The sequence below is a fragment of the Plectropomus leopardus genome, chromosome 8 (genome assembly GCF_026936395.1).
Source record: "Plectropomus leopardus strain MGB_pleo_1.0 chromosome 8, ASM2693639v1, whole genome shotgun sequence".
NCBI lineage: Eukaryota > Metazoa > Chordata > Actinopteri > Perciformes > Serranidae > Plectropomus > Plectropomus leopardus.
The window spans coordinates 32,355,711-32,377,112 of record NC_142183.1 but is presented as its reverse complement, the minus strand read 5'-3'; the positions used below and the strand labels follow the sequence as shown (position 1 = coordinate 32,377,112).

General features: G+C 38.9%; 1 protein-coding gene across 2 annotated transcripts in view; it reads right to left on the bottom strand.

The window, feature by feature from the left end:
- Positions 1–5,155: 5,155 nt before the first annotated feature.
- Positions 5,156–21,402, bottom strand: part of myot (myotilin) — a 33,224-nt gene continuing 16,977 nt past the window's right edge. Inside the window, exons 9-18 of one of the 2 annotated variants that reach the window (XM_042493755.2) lie at positions 17,735–17,954; positions 16,200–17,218; positions 15,824–15,974; positions 15,471–15,572; positions 14,638–14,675; positions 13,154–13,289; positions 11,975–12,182; positions 11,645–11,810; positions 10,177–10,310; positions 5,156–7,233 (exon numbers count right to left, since the gene is read on the bottom strand). In XM_042493755.2, the coding sequence (XP_042349689.2) occupies positions 7,091–7,233; positions 10,177–10,310; positions 11,645–11,810; positions 11,975–12,182; positions 13,154–13,289; positions 14,638–14,675; positions 15,471–15,572; positions 15,824–15,974; positions 16,200–17,218; positions 17,735–17,954 (2,317 nt within the window). In that variant the 3' untranslated portion in view covers positions 5,156–7,090. The remainder of the gene's footprint in view (positions 7,234–10,176; positions 10,311–11,644; positions 11,811–11,974; positions 12,183–13,153; positions 13,290–14,637; positions 14,676–15,470; positions 15,573–15,823; positions 15,975–16,199; positions 17,219–17,734; positions 17,955–21,402) is intronic. The other variant, XM_042493757.2, reaches the window with a different exon arrangement.

Here is a 21,402-nt window from a genome sequence, read left to right as displayed (position 1 = left end):
TACATCTACAGAGCATCAGTGACCTTGGTGAAGTGAGGTGTCTGCGCAGTGCCCAAAGGATACTGAAAGACAGCAGCCACCCCAGCCACAGTCTGTTCACCCTGCTGCTATCTGGAAAAAGATACAAAAGTATCCGCTGCTGAACCACCTTCTTTTCCCAGGCTCTGACACTCTTCAACTCCTCCTTTGACACCAAAAAGATGTAGCAGGATTTGAGACTCAATTTTAATTTAGTCTTCTTAAACCACATTTAAGAAAACAATAAATCTACTCTTTACCTTGTACTATAGTATGGCGTTCAAAAATCACCAAAAATCCCCCAAAATGACATAGTATAGAATGTTGTCTAAAAATCATGAAAAACTACATAGGCCAAATATCACAAAAAAACAACAGTGTTGTATGTCATCCAAAAATCACCACAAAGGACAAAGTATTGTATGGCCTACAAAAATCATAAAAAACAACATGTCCAAAAATCACAAATGCGACATAGTATATTATGGCTTCCTAAAATCATGAAAAGTGACATAGTGTATTATGTAGTCCAAAAATCACAAAAAGCCACATAAAATTGTATGTTGTCCAGAATTCACGAAAAACAACATAGTACTATGTTGTCCAAAAATCACGTAAATCAGCACATTATACAGGAGTTAGTTCTGACCAAGCAATTTGATTGGTCGAGAGGCATTCCATGAGTGCTGATATAGGAGTACAACCCAGTACAACACCACTAGGACTGTTAACTCTGCATGTGTGACTCCTCACAGCTTTTCAAAATCCATTAGGACAGGAAGGACAGGAATTTTTAGTGTGTCTTGAGCTGACTGTAAATGCACTGGAGTTACTAAAAGTGATGAGGAAGCTGTGAGGGACGGGTTTTTGGTAAACCACCGTTCACTAGGGGTGAACCAGCTGTTACAGATGTTACAAGGATGTGCAGTGAGACAGAGACACACTCTTCTGACACTATCCACAGCCTGAGAGACAACGACATACACACACACACACACACATGCTGTCTGATACGGGACTCGAGGTGACGGAGGTAACAGCAGTGAGTGGACACACACTGCAGAGACTGAGAACTGTCTGATCAAACTAGCTCATCTGAATCACACAGGCCACCAAGTTGTCTGTTAACAGACTCTGATTTCACTGAAAACACACAGATGAATGTTCACTTAGCAGTTGCTCTGTGCAAAACACGAAGACCGAGCTAATGCAGATTAGCAAGCAGCATGCAGGATGTGTTGCTAGGCAACTGTTGACACGTCCAGCGGTTGTGGAACAAATCGTAATCTGTTGTTGCATGTTACTAATAACACATGAAAGACGCTTGTAGAACTGTTGTGTAAAAGCAATATCACACTCGAGGTCATGCGTTGTGCTGTATATCATCACTCCCTTTTGTGTGATATTGCTTAAGTGTAGTATGTCGTCTAAAAATAATGAAAAATGACATAGAATGGCATCCAGAAATTATGAAAGTATTATCAAGTATTGTTTGGCGTCCAAAAATCCCAAAAATGACTCAGTATAGTGTGGCCTCCAAAAATCCTAATAAATGAAATAGTATAGTATGTTTTTGAAGAAATTATTAAAACGCCATACTAAAGTATGTCGTCCAAATAATGGTAAAATGTTTATAGTAGAGTATGCTGTCCAAAAAACCTGATAAATTGCCATAGTATGTCCTCCAAAAAAATGTAAAAATGTCAGTGTATAGTATGTCCTTCAAAATATAATAAAACATCATACTAAATGACTGAAGAAAAGACAACTGACTGGTTTGCTCTGTGGATCACAGTCAAATGTAGGTCACGAAGTAGTATCGGGTGCTAATGGAAGACGGGAAAAATAAGGTGAGAGGGAGATCCAGGCACTCCAAAAGTATGCTAATGTGAAAAACAAGGAGGATTTACATTAAAAATCCTTTATTATAGTGGCTAAAACATTAAAAAAGCCAACATGTCTCGACCAAACACTGGCCTTCGTCAGAGCTTTAAAAACATATGCATTTTGGATGTAGCCCCGCCTATATAGTGGCAGGATTGTCCAAAAAATTATAAAAACTTCATTGTATAGTAGCCATGAAAAATGTTATAGTATGGTATGTTATCCAAAAATTGCTAAAAACATCAAACTATAGTAGTTGGTCCAAAAAATGTCATAGTATAGTATGCCGCTCAAAATGGAAAAAACATCATACTAAAATATGTCGTCTAAAAAAGAATAACATGATATTATATGATGTTATCCAAAAAATGAAAAAAAAAATAATAAATCATCATACTAAAGTATGTCATCCAAAACATGATTAAAAACATCATGGTATAGTATGGTGTCCAAAAATGATAAAAAAATGTCATACTAAAGTATGCTGTCCAAAAATGATAAAAACGTCATACTAAAGTATGTATTTTACAAAAACCTCATGGTATAGAATGCCATCCAAAAAATTATGTTAACGTCATATTATACCGTTTTTCAAAAAAATCATAAAAACATAGTTTAGTATGTCATCCAAAAACTGATGACATGCAAAATGGCATAGTACATAATCCAAAATAAAAAGATTAAAAAAAGTCATAGTATCATATGTCGTCCAAAAAACACTGAAAAACCTCACAGTGTAGTAAAAAGTTCAACAAAACATAAATACATAATAGTATTATATGTCAAAAAATCATAAAAACTTCATAGTATATTGTTCAAAAATCATGACAAATTGAGTATAGTATGTTGTTCAAAAAAATAAATAAAAGTCATAGTACAGTATGTCATTCAGAAAGTCATGAAAACATCATAATATAGAATGCTGCTCAAAAAATCATGACTAAAATATCATAGCATGTAGTTAAAAAAATAATAAAAATGTCATTGTATAGAATACCTTTCAAGAAGTCATTTTAAGGTCATAGTTTATGTCATCCAAAAAAATCATCAAACGATTATAGTGCAGTAAGTCTTCAAAAATATTATAAAACATCAAACCATGTAACCAAATCATGAAAAAAACTAGTATGTTATTCAAAAAATGATAAAGATGTCATAGAGCAATAGCTCATGAAAAGATATAATCAAAATATAACCATGTAGTGCACTGCTCACATAATCAAAAACAGTATAGTATGTAAAAAAAGGTCATAGTATCGTATGTACAAAAAAAGGCATAGTATCTCATGTCAAAAAAAGTCATAGTATATGGAGAAAAAATGTCTTTGTATTCTCAGCTGCAAAAAAAACTGTTATGTATGTTAAAAAAACTCATTGTTTAGTATGTTTAAAAATGTTGAAAACAAATGTATACAATAGCATGTCCAAAAAGTCATAGTGTAGTATGTAAAAAAAGTCATAATATAGCAAGTCAAAAAAGTCATTGTGTAATGTGCTAAAAAAAAAGTGAAAGTCATAAAATAACATAGAATATAGTTTGTCTGGAAAAAAGTCATCGTATAGTATGTTGATATATAAAATTAAAGTGTGGCATGTTGAAACAAAATTATAGCATTACATTTTGAAAAAAATAGTATAGCATGTCAATAAAATGTCATAGTACAGCATGTTAAACAAAGGTTACAGTGTACTATGTTTAAAAAAAATCATATAGCATGTCTGAAAATAAGTCATTGTATAGTGTGTTGAATAAAAAGTCATATTATAGTATGGCTGAAAAATCTTCATCGCACAGTATGTCAAAGAAAATCATAGTACAGAATGTTGTAAAAAAATTATAAAATAGCATGTTGAAAAAAGTAATAAGTCAAAAAAAATTATAGTATGTTGAAAACATGTCATAGAACAGTTTGTCAAAAAAAATCCTAGTATTGTATGTCTACAGAAAGTTATATTATAGTATGTCAAAATAAATTTAAAGCATAAAATCGCCAAAGTGTAGTACTGTAAGAAAAAAATCACAGTATGGCGTGTAAAAAAGTCATAGTGCAGTCCATCGACAAATAGTCATTGTATAGTATGTCAAAAAAGTATAGTATGGTATGTGGAAAAAGTAAGTAAGTAAAAAAAAGTCAGTTTAAAATGTTGAAAAAAAAATCCTAGTTTGTCATGTCAAACAAAGGTCATAACATGTCATCATGAAGCATATTAAAAACTTCCAAAAAGGTCACAGTACAGCATGTAACAAAGCATAGTATACCATGTCAAAAAAAAATCATAGTAAAGCATATCAAAATAAGTGAATAGTATCCTAGTATATTATTGCAAGATAATGTCAGACAAAAGCATGTCGAGTAAAGCATGTTGAAAAGTTGTCATAGTATATCATGTTGAAAAAATATATTTAAAAAACAGTATAGTTTTCCTAAAAAAAGTCATAGTATATAGTATGCCATAACATGTCGGAGTATAGGATGTAAAAAAAATTGTCACAGTATAGCATGTGAAAATCAAAAGCTCATTGTATATCTTGATTTCTTTTTTTAAGCGTAGTATGTCAAAAAAGTTGAGTAAAATATTAATAGAAAAGCATGTCAAAAATATATAAATGCCAGTTTTATATGTGATTGAAAAGTATTATAGGTCATCAAAATATGAAAAGGTCCTAATATAATTTTCAGACAAAGTAAAAAATCATAATAAAGTATGTTGAAAAAATATTTCAAAAACTAGAATAATATAGTATGTCGTAAAAATAAAGTCATGGTATAGCATGTCAAATACACTGAAAAAAAATGTCTTCGTATAGTTATAAAGTGCAGTTATATAGTATGTCATACAAATAAGAAAAATCATTATATTGTATGCCATTAAAGTAAGTCATAATATAGTATTTCATGAAATGAAAAAAGTCATAGCATATAATAAGTCACATAAAAGCACAAAGAATGGTACACACAGACGGTACATGAAAACATAACGGCTCTGGCCACAGCTATCGCCAGCACAGAGGCATAACCATAGTATTCTCTTGTATGTTGCTGGCAGTGAGTTGTGTCTCTAACACTGAGCTGATGTTCCCCCTACTAAAGGCAGACCAACAGGGTTTAAACACTAACCACCAGAGGGCGACATGAGGGCATATTAACAAAAATCATTTTGGACGAAGTAGACAGAGTCAGCATTTTGCTTACTGACACGACAGCTCGCCAAAAAACAAATGACAATAAAATAAACACACCAAGAGGCAAAGTCAAGGTCACATAAACTTTATTCCTCATTCATCCAGTGATATGTAGAACTTACACAACAAACAATAATTGGGGAGTATACACACCACTACCTGCAGTTTAAAATCATAACAGAGGGGGCCAAAGTTACCAAAACTCTTCTGGTGCTTTAAGCAAATCCAGTGTTTAACCCTGTTTGATCCGAACATCTGGACAAACTGTAGAAATGCATTATCTAGACCCATTCGTTCTGAGTAAAAGGCAGTTTAAATATTTAAATGAAGCCCAACTAGAATTTGAGGCAGAAAATGTAATATTTATTCTGACTTTCATCTTGTGACCTAAATCTCAGGAATATAGGGGCATCAGAGTGAACTGTGGCTACACAGGGTTAAATACCGGATTTTCTGTTTGCATGCAGATCAAGCCAAAAAGTACCAGTTTTCTTTTTTTTGTGCTTCTTTGCTGGCAATAACAAGCAGAGTGAAAATAACAGGCAGATCAAGGCTCTATTTGACGGCTCTTTCTATGCAAGGCTCTGGTCACAAATGAAGAGCGTGGCAGATAGCCACGGCTGACATACTGATACTGTCTTTTCAACTGAACGTGCAGAATCAACGATGCATGCCTGCACTGAAGGAGAAAAAAAGCTTTTCTCCTCTTGAATAAATTGTAAAAACACGTCTTATCTGCACTGCAGATGTGATAAAATGTAAACTTTTCAGAGTGAGTTAGTTCTGAGTGTACCTTTGAGTGCAGATGAGGTTTTGTGTTCAGTCGTAGATGCTGGGTATCAGAATGGCAGCCCGTTGCTCTTTGCCCAACTCACTGATATGATATACCTCTGGTTGCAGCCTTTTGCAGACCAGGAGAGGGGCGACTGCAAACCCCAACACTGATAACTAATAACTTCAGTTCAAATAAATAGCTTCATTCACATACGCTGTATATTAGAAACCAACTTTAAAAACACATATTAGACTGAATTTATACCACAGCAGAGAATCTGAGCAGTAACCAGCTGTGACATCTGAGATCACAATCTATTCCAGTACACGGAGCTTTACAGACACACACGTCATCAGAAGCAACAGCAGCTGTAGTTCAAGGACAACAACTTCAATTTGGAGGCTCAAACACAAAAACATTATAGCAACAAAGTGGAGGAAAGAAGAGCCGGAGACTGAATTAAAGTGCAGTGTTGGATGTTGGCAGTGTTGGATTGTGGGTACTGGAGTTAATTTTGTGTTTGCAATATTGTAGTGGGCTGCTAAGATAAAACTGACCGACTCTGCTGTGCCGTATCCAGGTCTATTAATACATCCGTGACCGAGACACCATTCTGAGAGCGGAGCAGACAGGCAGATGAAGACAGGCTTACAGGCATGGATCAAACATCAGCTCTGCAGCCTTAGACAACAAGCAGACAGAGAAAGGACAGGCACAGCGGTGACAAACGGCAGCAGATGGACAGTATGAGGTGTGATTATTTTAGCTTAGAAGGCACTTGACTATGGAAACATTTCTCTCCAAGAAGCAACCGACTGCTCCTTATGCTTAGGGTTGTTGTTTCTGTAACACGTAACCTCTAATGGATGAAAGGAGGGTTGCTTTGAGTGTATTTGCAAGATAAATCTAAAGTTTTTCCAATTAACTACCATATCATAGTGTAATTAAAACATTCTCCTGTAAATACACTTTAATCTTAAAAATGTGGCTGCTCTTTGAGAAATTTGAAATTAGATTGTAGAGTTTATCAGCCTTGTAAATGTTGGTTGTTTAAATAACTTGATCTGGATTAGCCTCAAATTTCAGTGTCCTGTTCTGCTGGGATGCTGTAAATCTGAACCAAAGCATGATTAGTAGCCAGGTCTGCCTTAAAATGACAGTAAATACAGACTGCGGTCCAGTTTTACACCTCTGAGTTGTGCTATCGTTATCTGAGGATCAGTGTGGCTCTACAGCTCTTCGCTCTCGTACAGGGGGGCCGTGTGCTGGGCGGGGCTCTCCACAGTCAGAGAAGGCACGTGGCTCAGAGAGGACAGAAGCTTCAAAGTCTTTGAGCCAGGAGGCGCCGTTTTCATGGCCGGGGCTGTGCGAGCTGATAGAAAGAGAGAGGAATTTGTTATTGATCAACAACAGATGCACTCAATTTGTATTGTTTTGTTGCTTGACAAACAAAAACGTATTAAACCTGCAAAAACCTAATTTGGAACAGTTCTATTAGAGGAGGGCTAGTAAGAGTAACCAATGCTAATATATAATATTATTTACTCATTTATGATAATATTATTGTACTATAACCCTACCTCAAGTGCGAGTTCATTAATTGTCATTCCATTCATATCTGTAAGAACACATATAGTAAAGCGAAATAACGTTTCCCCGGACCAATGTGCAAAATAACACGTAAAAACAGACAGTTAAAAGACACTGCGCAGCAGTTGAAAGACACAAGTGCAATTAATAATAAAGTGCAACCAAGTGAGTGATTTAAACCTCTCTATAATTTTATAAATGTGAAATTTCAAAAACTTGGAAAAACTTACCTATATGTATTATAGTCTTTGCCACTGGAGCCAAATTGTCTGATAGCAGTTATTCAGTTTAAAAGCAATGCCTGCAGTTGTGATCCATGACGTTAGAGTTTTACATGCATAACTGATTAACTTCACGTGTAAATCTGAGGTTTTACCACAGACCTGTAATGCCTTGTTTATTTATTTTTATAACAGGAGTAACACCACTGGTGTCACCCACCGCAGCAACAGACTTTACTGCTGGACGACTGGCTAAACATTCCTGTCATGCCCGCTGTCTGAAAATAACTCTTCTGCCCTGTACACCAGAGAACAGGACAGCGCGTCATGGCTCAGTGCCAGGTATGGAATGAGCACACATTCGGAAAGACAATGGGTGCTCTCAATGTTTCACCTTCAGCTGTTAAACTCACAAAACGATTCACAAGTGATTTTACAGTTTCATTCATCTGAGAGCTGATGTGTTTGTATGTGTGCACACGCCCTCTCCAGCAACTCATTGTTCATAGTTAGAATGGATCAAACCATATCATGCAGAAAATCATGAAATATTAGTACGTCATACAAAAAAATCATGAAGACGTCACAGTGTAATATGTCATGAAAAGATATAATTAAAATGTAATTGTAGAGTATAATGCTCACACAACATTTATACAACAGCATGTCTGAAAACTTCACAGTATAGAATTTCAAAAAATGTCATAGTATAGCAAGTCAAAAAAGTCACTGCATAATATGCCAAAAAAGTAATAGTCAAAAAAGAACTTACTGGAAAAAAGTCAGTATAGTATGTCGATAAAAAATTATAAAGTGTAGCATGTTGAAACAAAGTTGAAGTATGACATTTTAAAAAAAAGTCATAGTATAGCATGTTGATAAAAACGTCATAGTTCAGTATGTTAAAAGTCACAGTGTACTGTTTAAAAAAATTCATAGTATCGCAAGTCAAAAAAATGTCAAACCATAGCATGTTGAAAAAGTAAAACAATATCATGTTGAAAAAAAGTCATTGTATAGTATGTCAAAAAAGTATGGTATGTATGTGGAAAAAGTCATCACATGTTATGTCAAAAAAAGTCATAGTTTAGAATGTTGAAAAAAAGTCATGGTCTATCATGTCAAACAAAGGTCAAAACATGTCAAAAAAAAGTCATGTAGCATGTTAGAAACTGCTATGACTTTTTTGACAGAAAAAGTATCTGGATTGGCCATGGCCTAAACAAGAGTTTGAACCTCAGTGCACTTTTGTGCCTTCGAAGTTCACCGTTGTGCTGGAAATGAATGTAAAATGATGCAAAATTCAAAAGCCTGCTATTAAAATAGTCTGAATCTACACATAATTGGGTGGGACAATTTGTTCTGAAGTGTACTGTGACTGCATCTCAGATTTTAACCATCACTGCCCCTCTCACACAGGTAATACTGACAAGCAGCCTTCTGCCAATAGCTGTGACAAGACTTCAACAGTCACCTTTTCTCCCTACAAATACTTGCAAAGATCAAACTGATCAATGTTGGAATTGTCCCTGGTGCTAATTTACTGAGATGTGTATGTACACAGAAACCTGTTGTGGTTATAAGAGGAAACTCAGCAGTGATAACATACAAAACTGTATAATAATTTAACTGCAGTGATTTTAGAGCAAGAGTCTATGTTACCTCCAACTCACACACATGCACAATAAAATCCTCTGTAGCGTCAAGCCGCACAGAGCGGATTTTACTGTCAAAAAAAGACTCGATGCATAATCTCGGCAGAGCGGGGAGCTGCGTCTAGCACGCTGCTTAGACGCGCCAAGGCACGCCTGGTAGAATCATGAGCATCGTCTGAAACATCTGCAATCAGCTGCAAAGGCCGTGATGTAGCGTTGATGGGCCCGGTGGAATTTAGCCATCAGTCAAGTTTAAGATTTAAGATGAAACTCTTGCACACAGTTAAGCTCCCTGTAAAACCTCTGTCTGTTATAAGTTCCTGTTAAACGACGATATCTGAGTCCTGATAAAAAGATAAAGTGGTCGGGTTTGCTGATCAGGTACACAGTCTAGCTCATGTGTAACAAAGGGTCAGGTAGCTGTCTGTGTGGCCTTTGTCAGTCCTCTTACTCAGCTCGCTCTCCACAAAGCAGATGCTGTGTTATGTGATAGAGCAGAAACCTAATAGCTGTGTTGCATTTTCCTCCAGTGAGCTCTCTCATCACTGGATGCCCTCCACACTTATCGCTCTGACTCTGTGATTATGCAGTATTCTCTAGGAAAGCGGAACAGCTCAATGCCGCGTGCGTTCATCAAGTTTCTGCTCGATCATGTAACACAGCCTTTGTTTGACGCGCAGAGCTGGATTCGCTGTAGCGTGGAGCACGCAACATTCTCCATCTGCTGTTTAATTTTACAGCCTGGGCTACTATGGCAACTCTCTCAGCTATCTCATACAAGAGATAGCTGAGATGGGCCCTTTAAAGTAAATTTGCATAGAGAGATGAACACACACAAGGTGGACTTACTGCCGACATCCAGCCTGGCGTTGCATGTGGACATTCCAGCTTCATTGATGGCAGAAAGAGTGTACCAACCAGCATCAGACTTCATCACTCTCTCTATCAACAAGCACTGCCGGCCTGAACCGTCCTGATACAGACTGTGGACAAACAAAAAAAGACACAAATGTTCATTTCAACACGAAGTTAGCACATGATAGTCAAAGCATCCTGATGCAGGCTGAGCATTTCAAAGAGCTAAACACATAAATTATTTAGTCATTCATTATCTGTAACCTCTTATCCTGGTACAATATCAAATATTGATTTAACGTATTTGACACGTATGTCAATTTTGCTTTGTACGCCCAAGAGGATAAAGCAGGATAAACTTTGTATATGTGCAGTTTTTTTTAAATTAAAAATATAGTTTCAATTTTCCATCACAAACCACAACTACACAATAAATAAACCTCTTCATTCTCATGTTTTTATAACATTGACGCTCACTGTGCACATTGTTTTACCTGTGCAGAGTACTTTTTTTAACACTGGCATGTCCCTAGAGATTATTTTTCATGGCAAACAGACCTACTTTTATGTTTGCCTGTGTTTACAAAAAAGTAAATATTTTTTAATGCTTTTTAATGCTCAAAACGCTATAAATAAATTACAGCAAAGAAAGTGACAAACTGTACAAATGCGGCACCATTGGCCCATCAGTAAATCAGCAATAGCTGAGTCATTTGGCCACATGGGGGCAGCAGAAACAAATTTTGAAGACAACACTGAACTATTATCTTCTTTTAAGTTGATTTGTGAAAACAATTGTTGTCTACACATTCGCAAGAGAACACATATTGCTCTATTCGCTTTCTTTTAGCTATGCTTTTAGTGTCTGTGTCAATTCCTGAGGAAAAATATCTGACTCTTTAGCTGCTCAACTATGTTACATAAACTAGGTGCTAACTGTGTCTGTCTGTCATTTGGTGCTGGGCAGGTAGTGAAGAGCAGCTTTTTAAAGCAGCTTTTTTTTCCACTGACAACAGCTGCCAACTCTGGTTGAAAAAGGTGCTGATAATAGTGGCAATAGCGAATCAAACAGTGACATAGCAGGCCCTAAAACCAAAATAACCTGAAAGTCACTGTAAAGCTGTGGAGCTCAGGGGAACCCCAGGGGGCTGCTTTGGGTTCATTGCTATGAACATCATCTTTCTTTTGCTGATTTTTTGAATTTTTGCCTATTTTAGAATTTGACAGTGAACATTAACAGGCTACAAAAAAGTGAAAAGAGTGATGGGTGCGACATGCATTGATCTTATTAAGGAAATATTTAATCATCCTATTCTCAAGCAAATGTGAACAAAATCAACAGGAATGAGGCAGAAAACTAAATACGCATGTACCTTCAGTATTATCTACTGAGTTTCAGGTGCAGTAGTGGAGAGGAGTAGAGGAAGAATAAAGGTGAAATGTACTACTTCAACTGACCCACCTCATTCTGTTTGGGTCAATCCGCAGCATGTCTTTATCCTTCTTCCAGAAGAGCTGCGGAGGAGGTGAAGCGTCGACTTTGCACTCTAACCTGACAGTGTCGCCCTCTAAAGCTCTGGAGTTCGACATCTTCTGGGCAAAGGTGGGAGGACGGAGAGCCTCCTGGGCTGCAGAGAGGAGCACAGCACAAGTGATTAAACTATCCCCTACCCTGAACAAGATCCTTGCAATGTAGGACTGGTACACATGAATAAACCAATTGTTATTAAGGTGCACAGTGATGTTAATTCTATTAAAGAGACAGCATTTCCAGCCAAAATGACATTTTTACCTAATACATCGAGCCTCATGGTGAATCTGCTCTCCCCTGCTCGGTTCCTAGCCACACACTCATAAACGCCGGCATGGTGCACAGTGACGATCTCTATGATGAATGAGTGCATCCCTTTCTCACACACCAGCATCTTATGGTAGTCATCTGGACGAATGGCTTTACCGTCCAGGTACCAGCAGACATCTGGAGTAGGCAGTCCTCCGACCTGGATTGTTAACAGAGAGAAGTTTCCACGTTAATTACCTTTGTATGACTGCACAATTATTTGCACTGATATTTATATTAGTTGTAAAAGGGAGCCTTTGAACTGAGATTAATATGGACTTGAGTATATTTGTGAAAAGGTTCTCAATACCTTTTTACATACCCAGATCCCCTACAGCAGTCACTAGGTGGGTTTCCATTACAGATTTGCACAAAACTTAAGTGATATTTTCCAAATTTCAATAAAACACAATTGCAAGATGACTGTGTTTCCACTTCGTGGTGCTATGCGACTCTTCTCTCGCGATAACATTCCAAGAAGCGTCGCAAAGGATGTTCAAAACATTAGCAGGTTTCTATTGCAGCCACTCAATACAGCCAATTTAATATCGCCGTAATTTCTTTGTCCCTACAAAAGAGTACATAAGTACATAAGAGTTAAGATCTCGGTCTCTTCCTCCGTACACATGTTTTGTAGAACGTCACGTGACTTTGTTGTACTTTTTCTTCTTCCTTCAGTTAAATGGTGGTTGGCATCCATAAAGTCGCATTACCGCCACCCAGTGTTACACATCATATGAGCTGTAAAAGCGATGACAGTGTTTCCACTGCAGTGTTGCGAAATATGGCTTTTAACTTTATAAATGGGAGTTTTTCGAAATTGATCTATTTCCATTAGGCGTATTTTGTATTCGCAATTTTAATTTGTGAAATTTGAGGGTTAATGGAAACCTGCCAACTGTCAGCAGGCTTGATTAGGCCACTTGTACCTTGTTAGTCAGAGTGAAGTCATCAATTAGGTGTCTGATCTCAACAGTTACAAATGAAATGTCTTTCAAAACAGGTTTTTCATAAACTAGGTTTGTGTGTTTGTGTTTGTTTTTTGTCTTAACCTGGTTTATTGGTGGTAGGGATGAAAACATGAAGCCTTTGATAGTAATGCATGCATGTGTGTGTGAATGAGTGATTCACCTTGAAGTCAATCCTACAGAAGCGTCCCTCCTCTACAGTGAGGTCTGAAGGGATCTGCAGAAAGCGAGGAGCGTAACATTTCTCCTGGATAGCTGAGCCCTCATTTCCCCTATCTGTCCCTGAGTGGCGCCTCCCCCTGCAGGGAGAGAGGGATTATTTATTCAGAACTTTACTCTAACTCACTTTCAATTACTTCATTTTACAATCCAATGACAACACACACACAAGTTTCCTGCTCTGTCTCCGTCCTCAGACAGCGTGGCTGCTGTCAGCAATGATGTGATCCTACTTCCATGGAAATAGGATAGATAAAAACTGTTAGCCGTGGTCATTTGACATTTTGGCCTACTGCTGCCTTTTACATAATCAATGGTATTGATGTCTTTGCACGGTGAATACATGTATTTAATATTGGCATCCTCAGGGGTGACATGTTACAAAATGAGAACTCGGATTACTTTTTTATTGTAAAAAGTAGCTGCATTTGTTTTGCTATTAATCAGTTATTTAGTTACACTGTAAAATAAGCAATCCATTACTTTAATTAAATTTTGTTGCTATTAATTGTATAATTGTTGAAACATAATGAAATGTAGGTAAATGGGAATGTCAGTTCTAGTCTCATTCTATTTCTATGGCCATTTTTCCCTCCTGACAAACAGTTGGAGTTATGTGACATGAGAAATATTCATGGCATAACACAATGTGGAGATGACGTAAACACAGGCTATAAGTAGAGATGAAACTAAAATGACCACCTTGTAGTTGTATGCCTGTCACTTACAGTTTACATCCATGTCTGTGAAAACATGAATGCTTCACACATGCTTCAAGGTGGACACTCGAGATTGGTGTCACCAATTGAGTATCTGGCTAAATGTCTCCCCTTCTGCTCCTGAGTTCTGACACTGAATAGTGGCCTGTTTTGCAGAACATTATGATGTCACAGTGAAGCTGGCCTTTGACCTTTTGGATATGAAATGTCATCACTTCATTGTTATATCCTATGAGACATTTGAGTGACATTTTGTCATAATTAGTGGTAGAATTCTTGAGTTATGGCCAAAAACATGTTTTGTGAGGTCACAGTGACCTTTGACCTTCAACCACCAAAATCTAACCAACTCATCATTGGGTCCAAGTGGATGTTTGTGCCAAATTTGAAGGAATCCCCTCATGGAGACATTGCTTTCACGAGAATGAGATGGATGCACATACATACGGATGGACAGACATCCCGAAAACATAATGCCTCCTGCCTCTGCATTTGCTGGCATGGAGGCATAAAAGTACTTTGCTGTAAATGTTTGATTCTTATGTATAAAATCCTCCTATTTCTACTGCAAAGACTGATTATGATGAAGAACTGCATGGAGTGAGTGTATACTGCCACTCTAGATGAGAATCTCAAAAGAAAAAAAATCACCAATACAATTCTGGAATTCTGAGTTAATAATATTGATATATAAATCATTTTTATTTACCATAGTCCACCTGTGTGTCTTCCTTCTGGTGACTCTGGCTGTAACAGAAAATAGACCAATATAAGCAGAGGTAATCACAGGTTTTAACTTTGAAAATGAACCGTACTGGTCAACAGCTTGACAAAAAGCCAGGAGGGTAACTCTGTGTGTGTGTGTGTGTGTGTGTGTGTGTGTGTGTGTGTGTGTGTGTGTGTGTGTGTGTGTGTGTGTGGATTCTGACACAATAGTCCTGTTGTTACCAGAGAATGAAAGGGGCTCGTTCTCAGAAAGCAGGCAAGAAATAGCCGCTGACAAATGTGTGTCTGTGTGTGTGTATATGCATGTGTTGTGTGTGAAAGTGAAGAGAGGCAGAGGGAGAGAGAGAAAGAGAAAGAGAGAGAGAGAGAATAGATGGTGCAAAGCCCTGTGAGCGACAGAAGCTTTTTGACAGAACAATCCTGTGCGTGCACAAACACCACACACACACGTGCACACACACACACACACACACACACAGTGAAAATTGGTCAAAATGACAGCATGAGACAGCTCACTGGGGCTGCTGATTATACTGCCAGGCTTTTTCAACTTTGGGCTCAGAGGCCCTTAGAGGGAAACTGGCTCCCTGTGCAGCCATTCAAACCCAAATGACTGTAATAATGTGTGGTCTTTACTTAATAGCAAAATGAAAGCTAATGGGCTTTGGACCAGAGCCAACATAAATGTGTGTGCAGCACAGTCAGCGCTGCAACACACATCAGTATAATCAGGAACACGCTGTTAGAAATGATGAGATTAAGCGATTTTTTATGGATTAAGATGTCCACTCACTGAGTAAAAGTTTGTTATCGTACCTGGTCGAGTTGTGAGTCTGAAAGACCGTCTTGGTCAAACATGTAGTTGGCGTTGTCTGGACCCAGCAGCCTACGAGCCATACGCTCCTCATAGGACAGTTTCTGTTCGAAAATGAAGCTTTATACTGTTAACTGTAGTTTTTCACGCTGACAGAGAGCGTGTTGTGACTTGTTTTGGTAAACTTCTGTAGTTGTGCATTGTTTTTCAAAAAGGCACACATTGTGTTAAGTGTGAATAGGCTGGAGTTTGCGTGTTGGTTGGGGGAATGTTTTTTGACAAATAAAATGTAGGATTTTTGAACTTCCAACACCGTTTGCATGACACACAAACATGCACACACAAACACACAAACCTGGTTGCTTCTCCTCCGGGCCTCCTTTGAGCGCAGCTTCTTTTCCAGATCCTGAATGAGGGCGTCTTTGGAGCCCTGAATGTCTTCATCTGTGGAGCGAGCAGAAGAAGGCCGAGGAGTAACAGACTTCTTCAGGATGGGTTTGGGAAGGCTGGTGATAGGGAGAGAGAAGAGGGAGGAGCAGAGGTTAAACAGAGAACAACAAGAGAGAAAAGACCATGAAGAGAAGACTAGCTGAATGCTGCAACAAGCTTTATCTAAAACTTCAGGAAATAAACGTTTGTCATTAGCTGACTCGTGGAAAAGTGCTATGACCTATATACAGTACAGGTTGTTGTGTGAGAAATTTTCCCTTGTCTGTAAACATGTGACTCACATGCTTGGTCCTCCCTTGTAGCTGGCGGGCAGAGAGACCACAGCAGGCGGCACTCTGTTCTGACCATTGGGAGTGTTTGGCTGTGGGAGAGAGGAGGAGGAGGAGGAAGGAGAGAGAGGGGAGTGAGGGAGGGAAGGGGACACAGGCAGAGGCTGCTGAGGGAGGGATGAAGGAGAAGAGGAGGTCCTGATGGGGAGGAGAGGGCTGGAGGGGGCAAGTGGGGAGCGGGAGGGGGAGGGGGAGGTGGAGGGCTGGAGACGGTTGGAGTTGGGAGACAGCTTGGAGGAAGAAAAAGGGGAGAAGGCGGACTGGGAGGGCAGCACGGAGCAGAGGTAGGCAGCAGGTGCTGACATGGTGTCCTGATTGGCTGGCAGGGTGGCGCTACCAAGGCCGGTGGCACTGGGGATGCTGGGGGTAAGGGTGATGGTGGAACGCATGGTGGTGCGGGGGAGAGAGGATGAGGAGGCAGGGGAAGAGGAGGAAGAGGCGGTGGTGGCAGAGGGACTAAGCAAGGGGGCAGCGGAGGAGAGAGGAGGTGCAGAAGAGGAAGCCGGGGTGGAGATCGGAGAGCTGAGACTTGATGAGGAGGGAGAGGACTTGGCTGTGCCGTTGGCCTGGGTCTGGATCTGGATCTGACTCTGGATCTGCGGCTGCGGGGCAGACTGGGTTTGGTTCTGATTGAGGCTTAGTGTTTGAAACTGAGACTGGGTCTGTGACAAGGACCTGGACATGGACTGAGTTTGAGAGAAGGACTGGCTTTGTGCAGACCTCATTTTAGCTTGACTCTGTGTCTCCATAACATTGGGACTATTTTGGAAGCTACTGAGGTTCTGTTGGGAGTTATTCTGGTTCTCCTGGGCCTCTTTCAGAACACTTTCATAGCTGGGTGCCTGGAAGGCCGGCTGTGATTGGATGAAATGCCTCGGTCGCTCATAGTTAAAGGCACTGGGAGGGAAGACGCTGGGAGTGAAGGTGGGCAGGTCTGATAAGTTCATGTTGTTGCCTCCTGACTGGGAGGACTGGAAGAGAAAAGACAAACACATATACAAAAACTGAATAAAGGTGGAAATTGTAACATTTCTTCGAGTCTAGTGTAAAACATTCTAAGGACGTCTTTTTCATATTTATATTCGCTGGGTTAATTAACATGCTTCTTGAATACCAAATGTTAAGAATATTCAAGGTGGAGTGAAAAATGCTGGGAGGTTTTTGTTCTTGACAAATAATGTCTGATATATTTTCCTGCTGTTCAAAACGCAAACATAAGACAGGCTCTTTAGGATATTCACATGAAAAATTTATCAGCTACACACCCTAAATAAACATCTATGTATAAGCAGGAAGGAAAAAAAATAGGCATACTGTATATTGCAGACTAACTTGGCAGCATACAGTATGGATGCATTTACTCAATTATGATCTAGTGTTTCTCTCTTTAGTCTGTGTAAATAATAATTTCTCATTTAACCTTTTAAACTTGACATAATAGAAAAAAGCTTCTAAAAGGTCATAAAACATGTAAGAAATGTTCTTACAGTGAAACTGAGCTTGCTTGGGGTGAACAGCTTGGGTGTTTGGGTTTTCTCCTGCACTTGGGCTGGTGGTGGTAGTGAGGGTGGAGGGGGAGGGCTGGGCGTACAGGAAAGGACAGTGACCTCTGGTGACCTTTGGTCCTCTGAGCTCAGGGCACTTCCCTCCTTGCTGCCACCGTAGGGGTCCTCAGAGGAGTGGTTGGCCGGCTGCGGCTCTGGAAGACTGACAGACAAAATACAGCATGCATGTAAAGATCTGAACATATTTATGAAAACCACAGGTTCTGGGACTGGAGGCAAGCACAGTATCAGGGGAGTTGACGGGTGAGATTAGGGTTGGGAAAGGTCAATTTGTGTGTGTGTGTGTGTGTGTGTGTGTGTGTGTGTGTGTGTGTGTGTGTGTGTGTGTATGTGTGTATATATGTGGTTGCAGTGGTTGTCATGTTGGCATCACACTCATCTGATGCTGATTCTGAAGCAGCTGATGCTGGTAGTCATCTCACCATAATTTTTCAGCAGAAAACTTTGTGACTCAACCTTTATTACTATGAAGGGCTGAGATTTTCACTATCAAGACCATTATGTCAACTGCTGCACAACATTAAACATCATCTTAAACTACAGAATATATGCTCCAGTAATGCTGCAACGGTACTACTGGGACTGTCTAATGAGAGTACCAGATATCAATGGTTCTACTCCCATTTCAGCCCACTCAGTAGTTTTCTTCCTGGCTGGTCTTCTACTTTTATTCTAGGAAAGAATGTTGTTCCCATGACTACCACGTAGTCTGGGCTACGCAGGAGCATAATGACAATAGCAGTCTCTCTGATCGCTCTCTCTCAACACACTCATTTACTTACACACACTTGCTCAGTGTTTTTTCTGCAGTTCTCCTGGTCCCCTGAGGGCACAAGACAGTTTTGGCCAGCAATCATTAGCTAAGTCTAAAAAATACACTGATGAATGGTCATGTTTTGTACACTGTGTATTTCTAAATCCTGATTATGAGTGGACGGATACAAGTTAAACCAAGTAGTCCAGACAATAAGAATCCTGATTCTGTACCTTGCAATAATGAGCAAAATTTTGAGTTTGAGTGTCTAAAGTCACTTTTTTGGAAGTTTCATGAACTAAAAGAAAAATGGAAACATAAAAGTTCCTTGGTTTGGGCTGTAACTGTTGTGTATTTGTACCGAACTGTCACGGTTCAAAGGTCACAGTCCGGTGCAGGCAGCCACACGCAATATAAATACATGGTGTGTAGATCGATACACGTAATGCAGAACCTACGCTTACAAGTGCAAATTCCGCCCTAACACTTTCAGCTTTAGGGCAGTTTCAACATGAGGTTAGTAAAAGAGAGCCAGTTAAATTATGATGAGCCTAAATACAACACTGGTGCCAGAAGAAGGGCCTGCAGGTTCTTGGTCAGCCACAAAAGCACTGTAGGGATTTACGTATAAGACGAGGACATTGTGTCGGTGTTGCTCCACTGTTCTGGGATGAGAGTGGACACATCCAACATGCTAATGCACATAATAACATCATGCAGATGTGCCAGTCACCGGGTTGAGGAAAAAGCCACCTATATTTTGTATTTTCAATGTAATAGCATAAGTTATGCCTCAGATAACCTGTTGTGACCTAATGCATTTTGGCAAAGTGTTCAGTTTTCATACAGAAGTGTATGAAATGTTCCTTACTTTGCTAAGGTAAATAATTTACCTAAGCAGTCAGCGGGAAAAATGTTACTTCAGTCCTCTGCAGGAGAACTGTCTGTCTTTGACACTTGCACTACTGGTCTGATATAGATAAATTTAAAAATATATCCTTATGCATTTGGTTGTTTTTTGTTACGCTGTGTTGAAGTCACACCTGACTATGACTTCTAATCCAGGGTATGAAACGAGTGATGACTTCTGTGTATTGATACACACCTATTCGTGGAGGATGCTTTCTATAATCTGACTTGTACTTTTTGTGATAGAGAGTTGATGTTGGCTAGAGTGACCAGACATTCTGAAAAATTTGGAATAGTCCCAATTTACGCACAGCTGTACCAGATCTAAAAATCGTGTACTGTCTGACCGTTGAGGCAATAATAATGGATATAAAGCACACCCTAAAACAAAAGCTGTCTGCATGCTGCAAGACTGGACTGGACTTGAGATTTGAAGGTAAAAATGCTGAGGAGACCTGACTTTGTGACTTCGTATTTTGAATTAAAAACAGAGATACATGCAGCACACTACAACAATCTACTTCTGTCACCACAACAGAGAAGACTCTGAATTCAAGTAAGATATTTTATCATTATATTAACAATTAGTTTAAATTAATTAGTAGATCAATTTTATGATTCCTTAAACCATTCTGATTACATCACTTATATAGGCTTTAATTTGTGCTTTTAATTATTAAAAATACTGTCCTGTTCATTTTTCTAGAATAGACCTCTGCAAGGGTATTATTTATGTTTTTCACCTTGTCTTTTGCACTTGTAAGGCTGTTAATAATAACAGATAATAACAAGTTTAGACCAGGCAACGACATTTGGTTGGAAAATTGTCAGAAAAATATCTTTTAAAAAATGCATTTGTGCTCCTACGGCTTAAAGACAATCTTAGCTGATGAATATTTGTTTATATTGACAGTATTATACCTGTGCATAATTGTTCATGCATCTTGTGAACACAGCCAGGAGGACACTGAGCTTCATCTCCTAACATTTATGAAACAGATTATTAACACACAGTTATATAACTTAATCATTGGGCTTAGTTTTCCTCATGCCGACAGCTGACTTCATGTAAAAGAAATTCAGTGTTGAGTTTAGACTTTCACATGTTTAACTGTTGATGACACTGATGTGCTGGGGGCCACGCGCACTGTGGTCACGTGACCATAGCATGTGTTTTACTTTCTTTAAATGATACTTTGTGAGAGTAATCATGTGCGTGTGTTTGTGATTTAATACCCTGATGGTATACAGTATGCATGTGTGTGCGCGCACACATTTGTATGTGTATTTGTGTTTGTGTGATTAGGTAGGCAAAGTTATATTGGTCTTGGAATTCGGACATCAGCTGGCAGGTGCAGACGCTCTACTGGTGACCCAACCCCTTCAAAACACACACACATACACACACACACACAGTGCATGGCATTGTGGGTAGGAAAATGCGACGATGACCCAAGTCCTCTGTATGACCGGCGACAACAGAGAAACGACAATATGAACACTGAAGAGGTTGATAAGATAGAACAGATTTACATAATTTGGTAAACTTTCTGGAAAATAAAATTCTCTCCTGGATTCTCAAATACATCAACACTGTACTGAGATGCAATATTTATATTGGGTGGTAAGGGATAAAATAAATAATTCTCAATGAAAAAGATGTTGTGAATGAGCATCATTTTTCTGCATTAATTAAATTTTTCCATCTAACGTTGATTGAATGAAGCATCTCTATCAACCGAACAAGGTTATATAAACCGACTGTAGTAATTAACCTTCAGCTCAGCCTAAGGGCTCATTTACACTGCATTTTCATGCAAAAAGAGATAAATCTGTTTCAACCTTTGTGAATGTCACTGCCCTCATACTCTCATGCATCCTTTGTGATAGCATAGATACAGAAAATAGATGGCACTAGAGGGCAGAG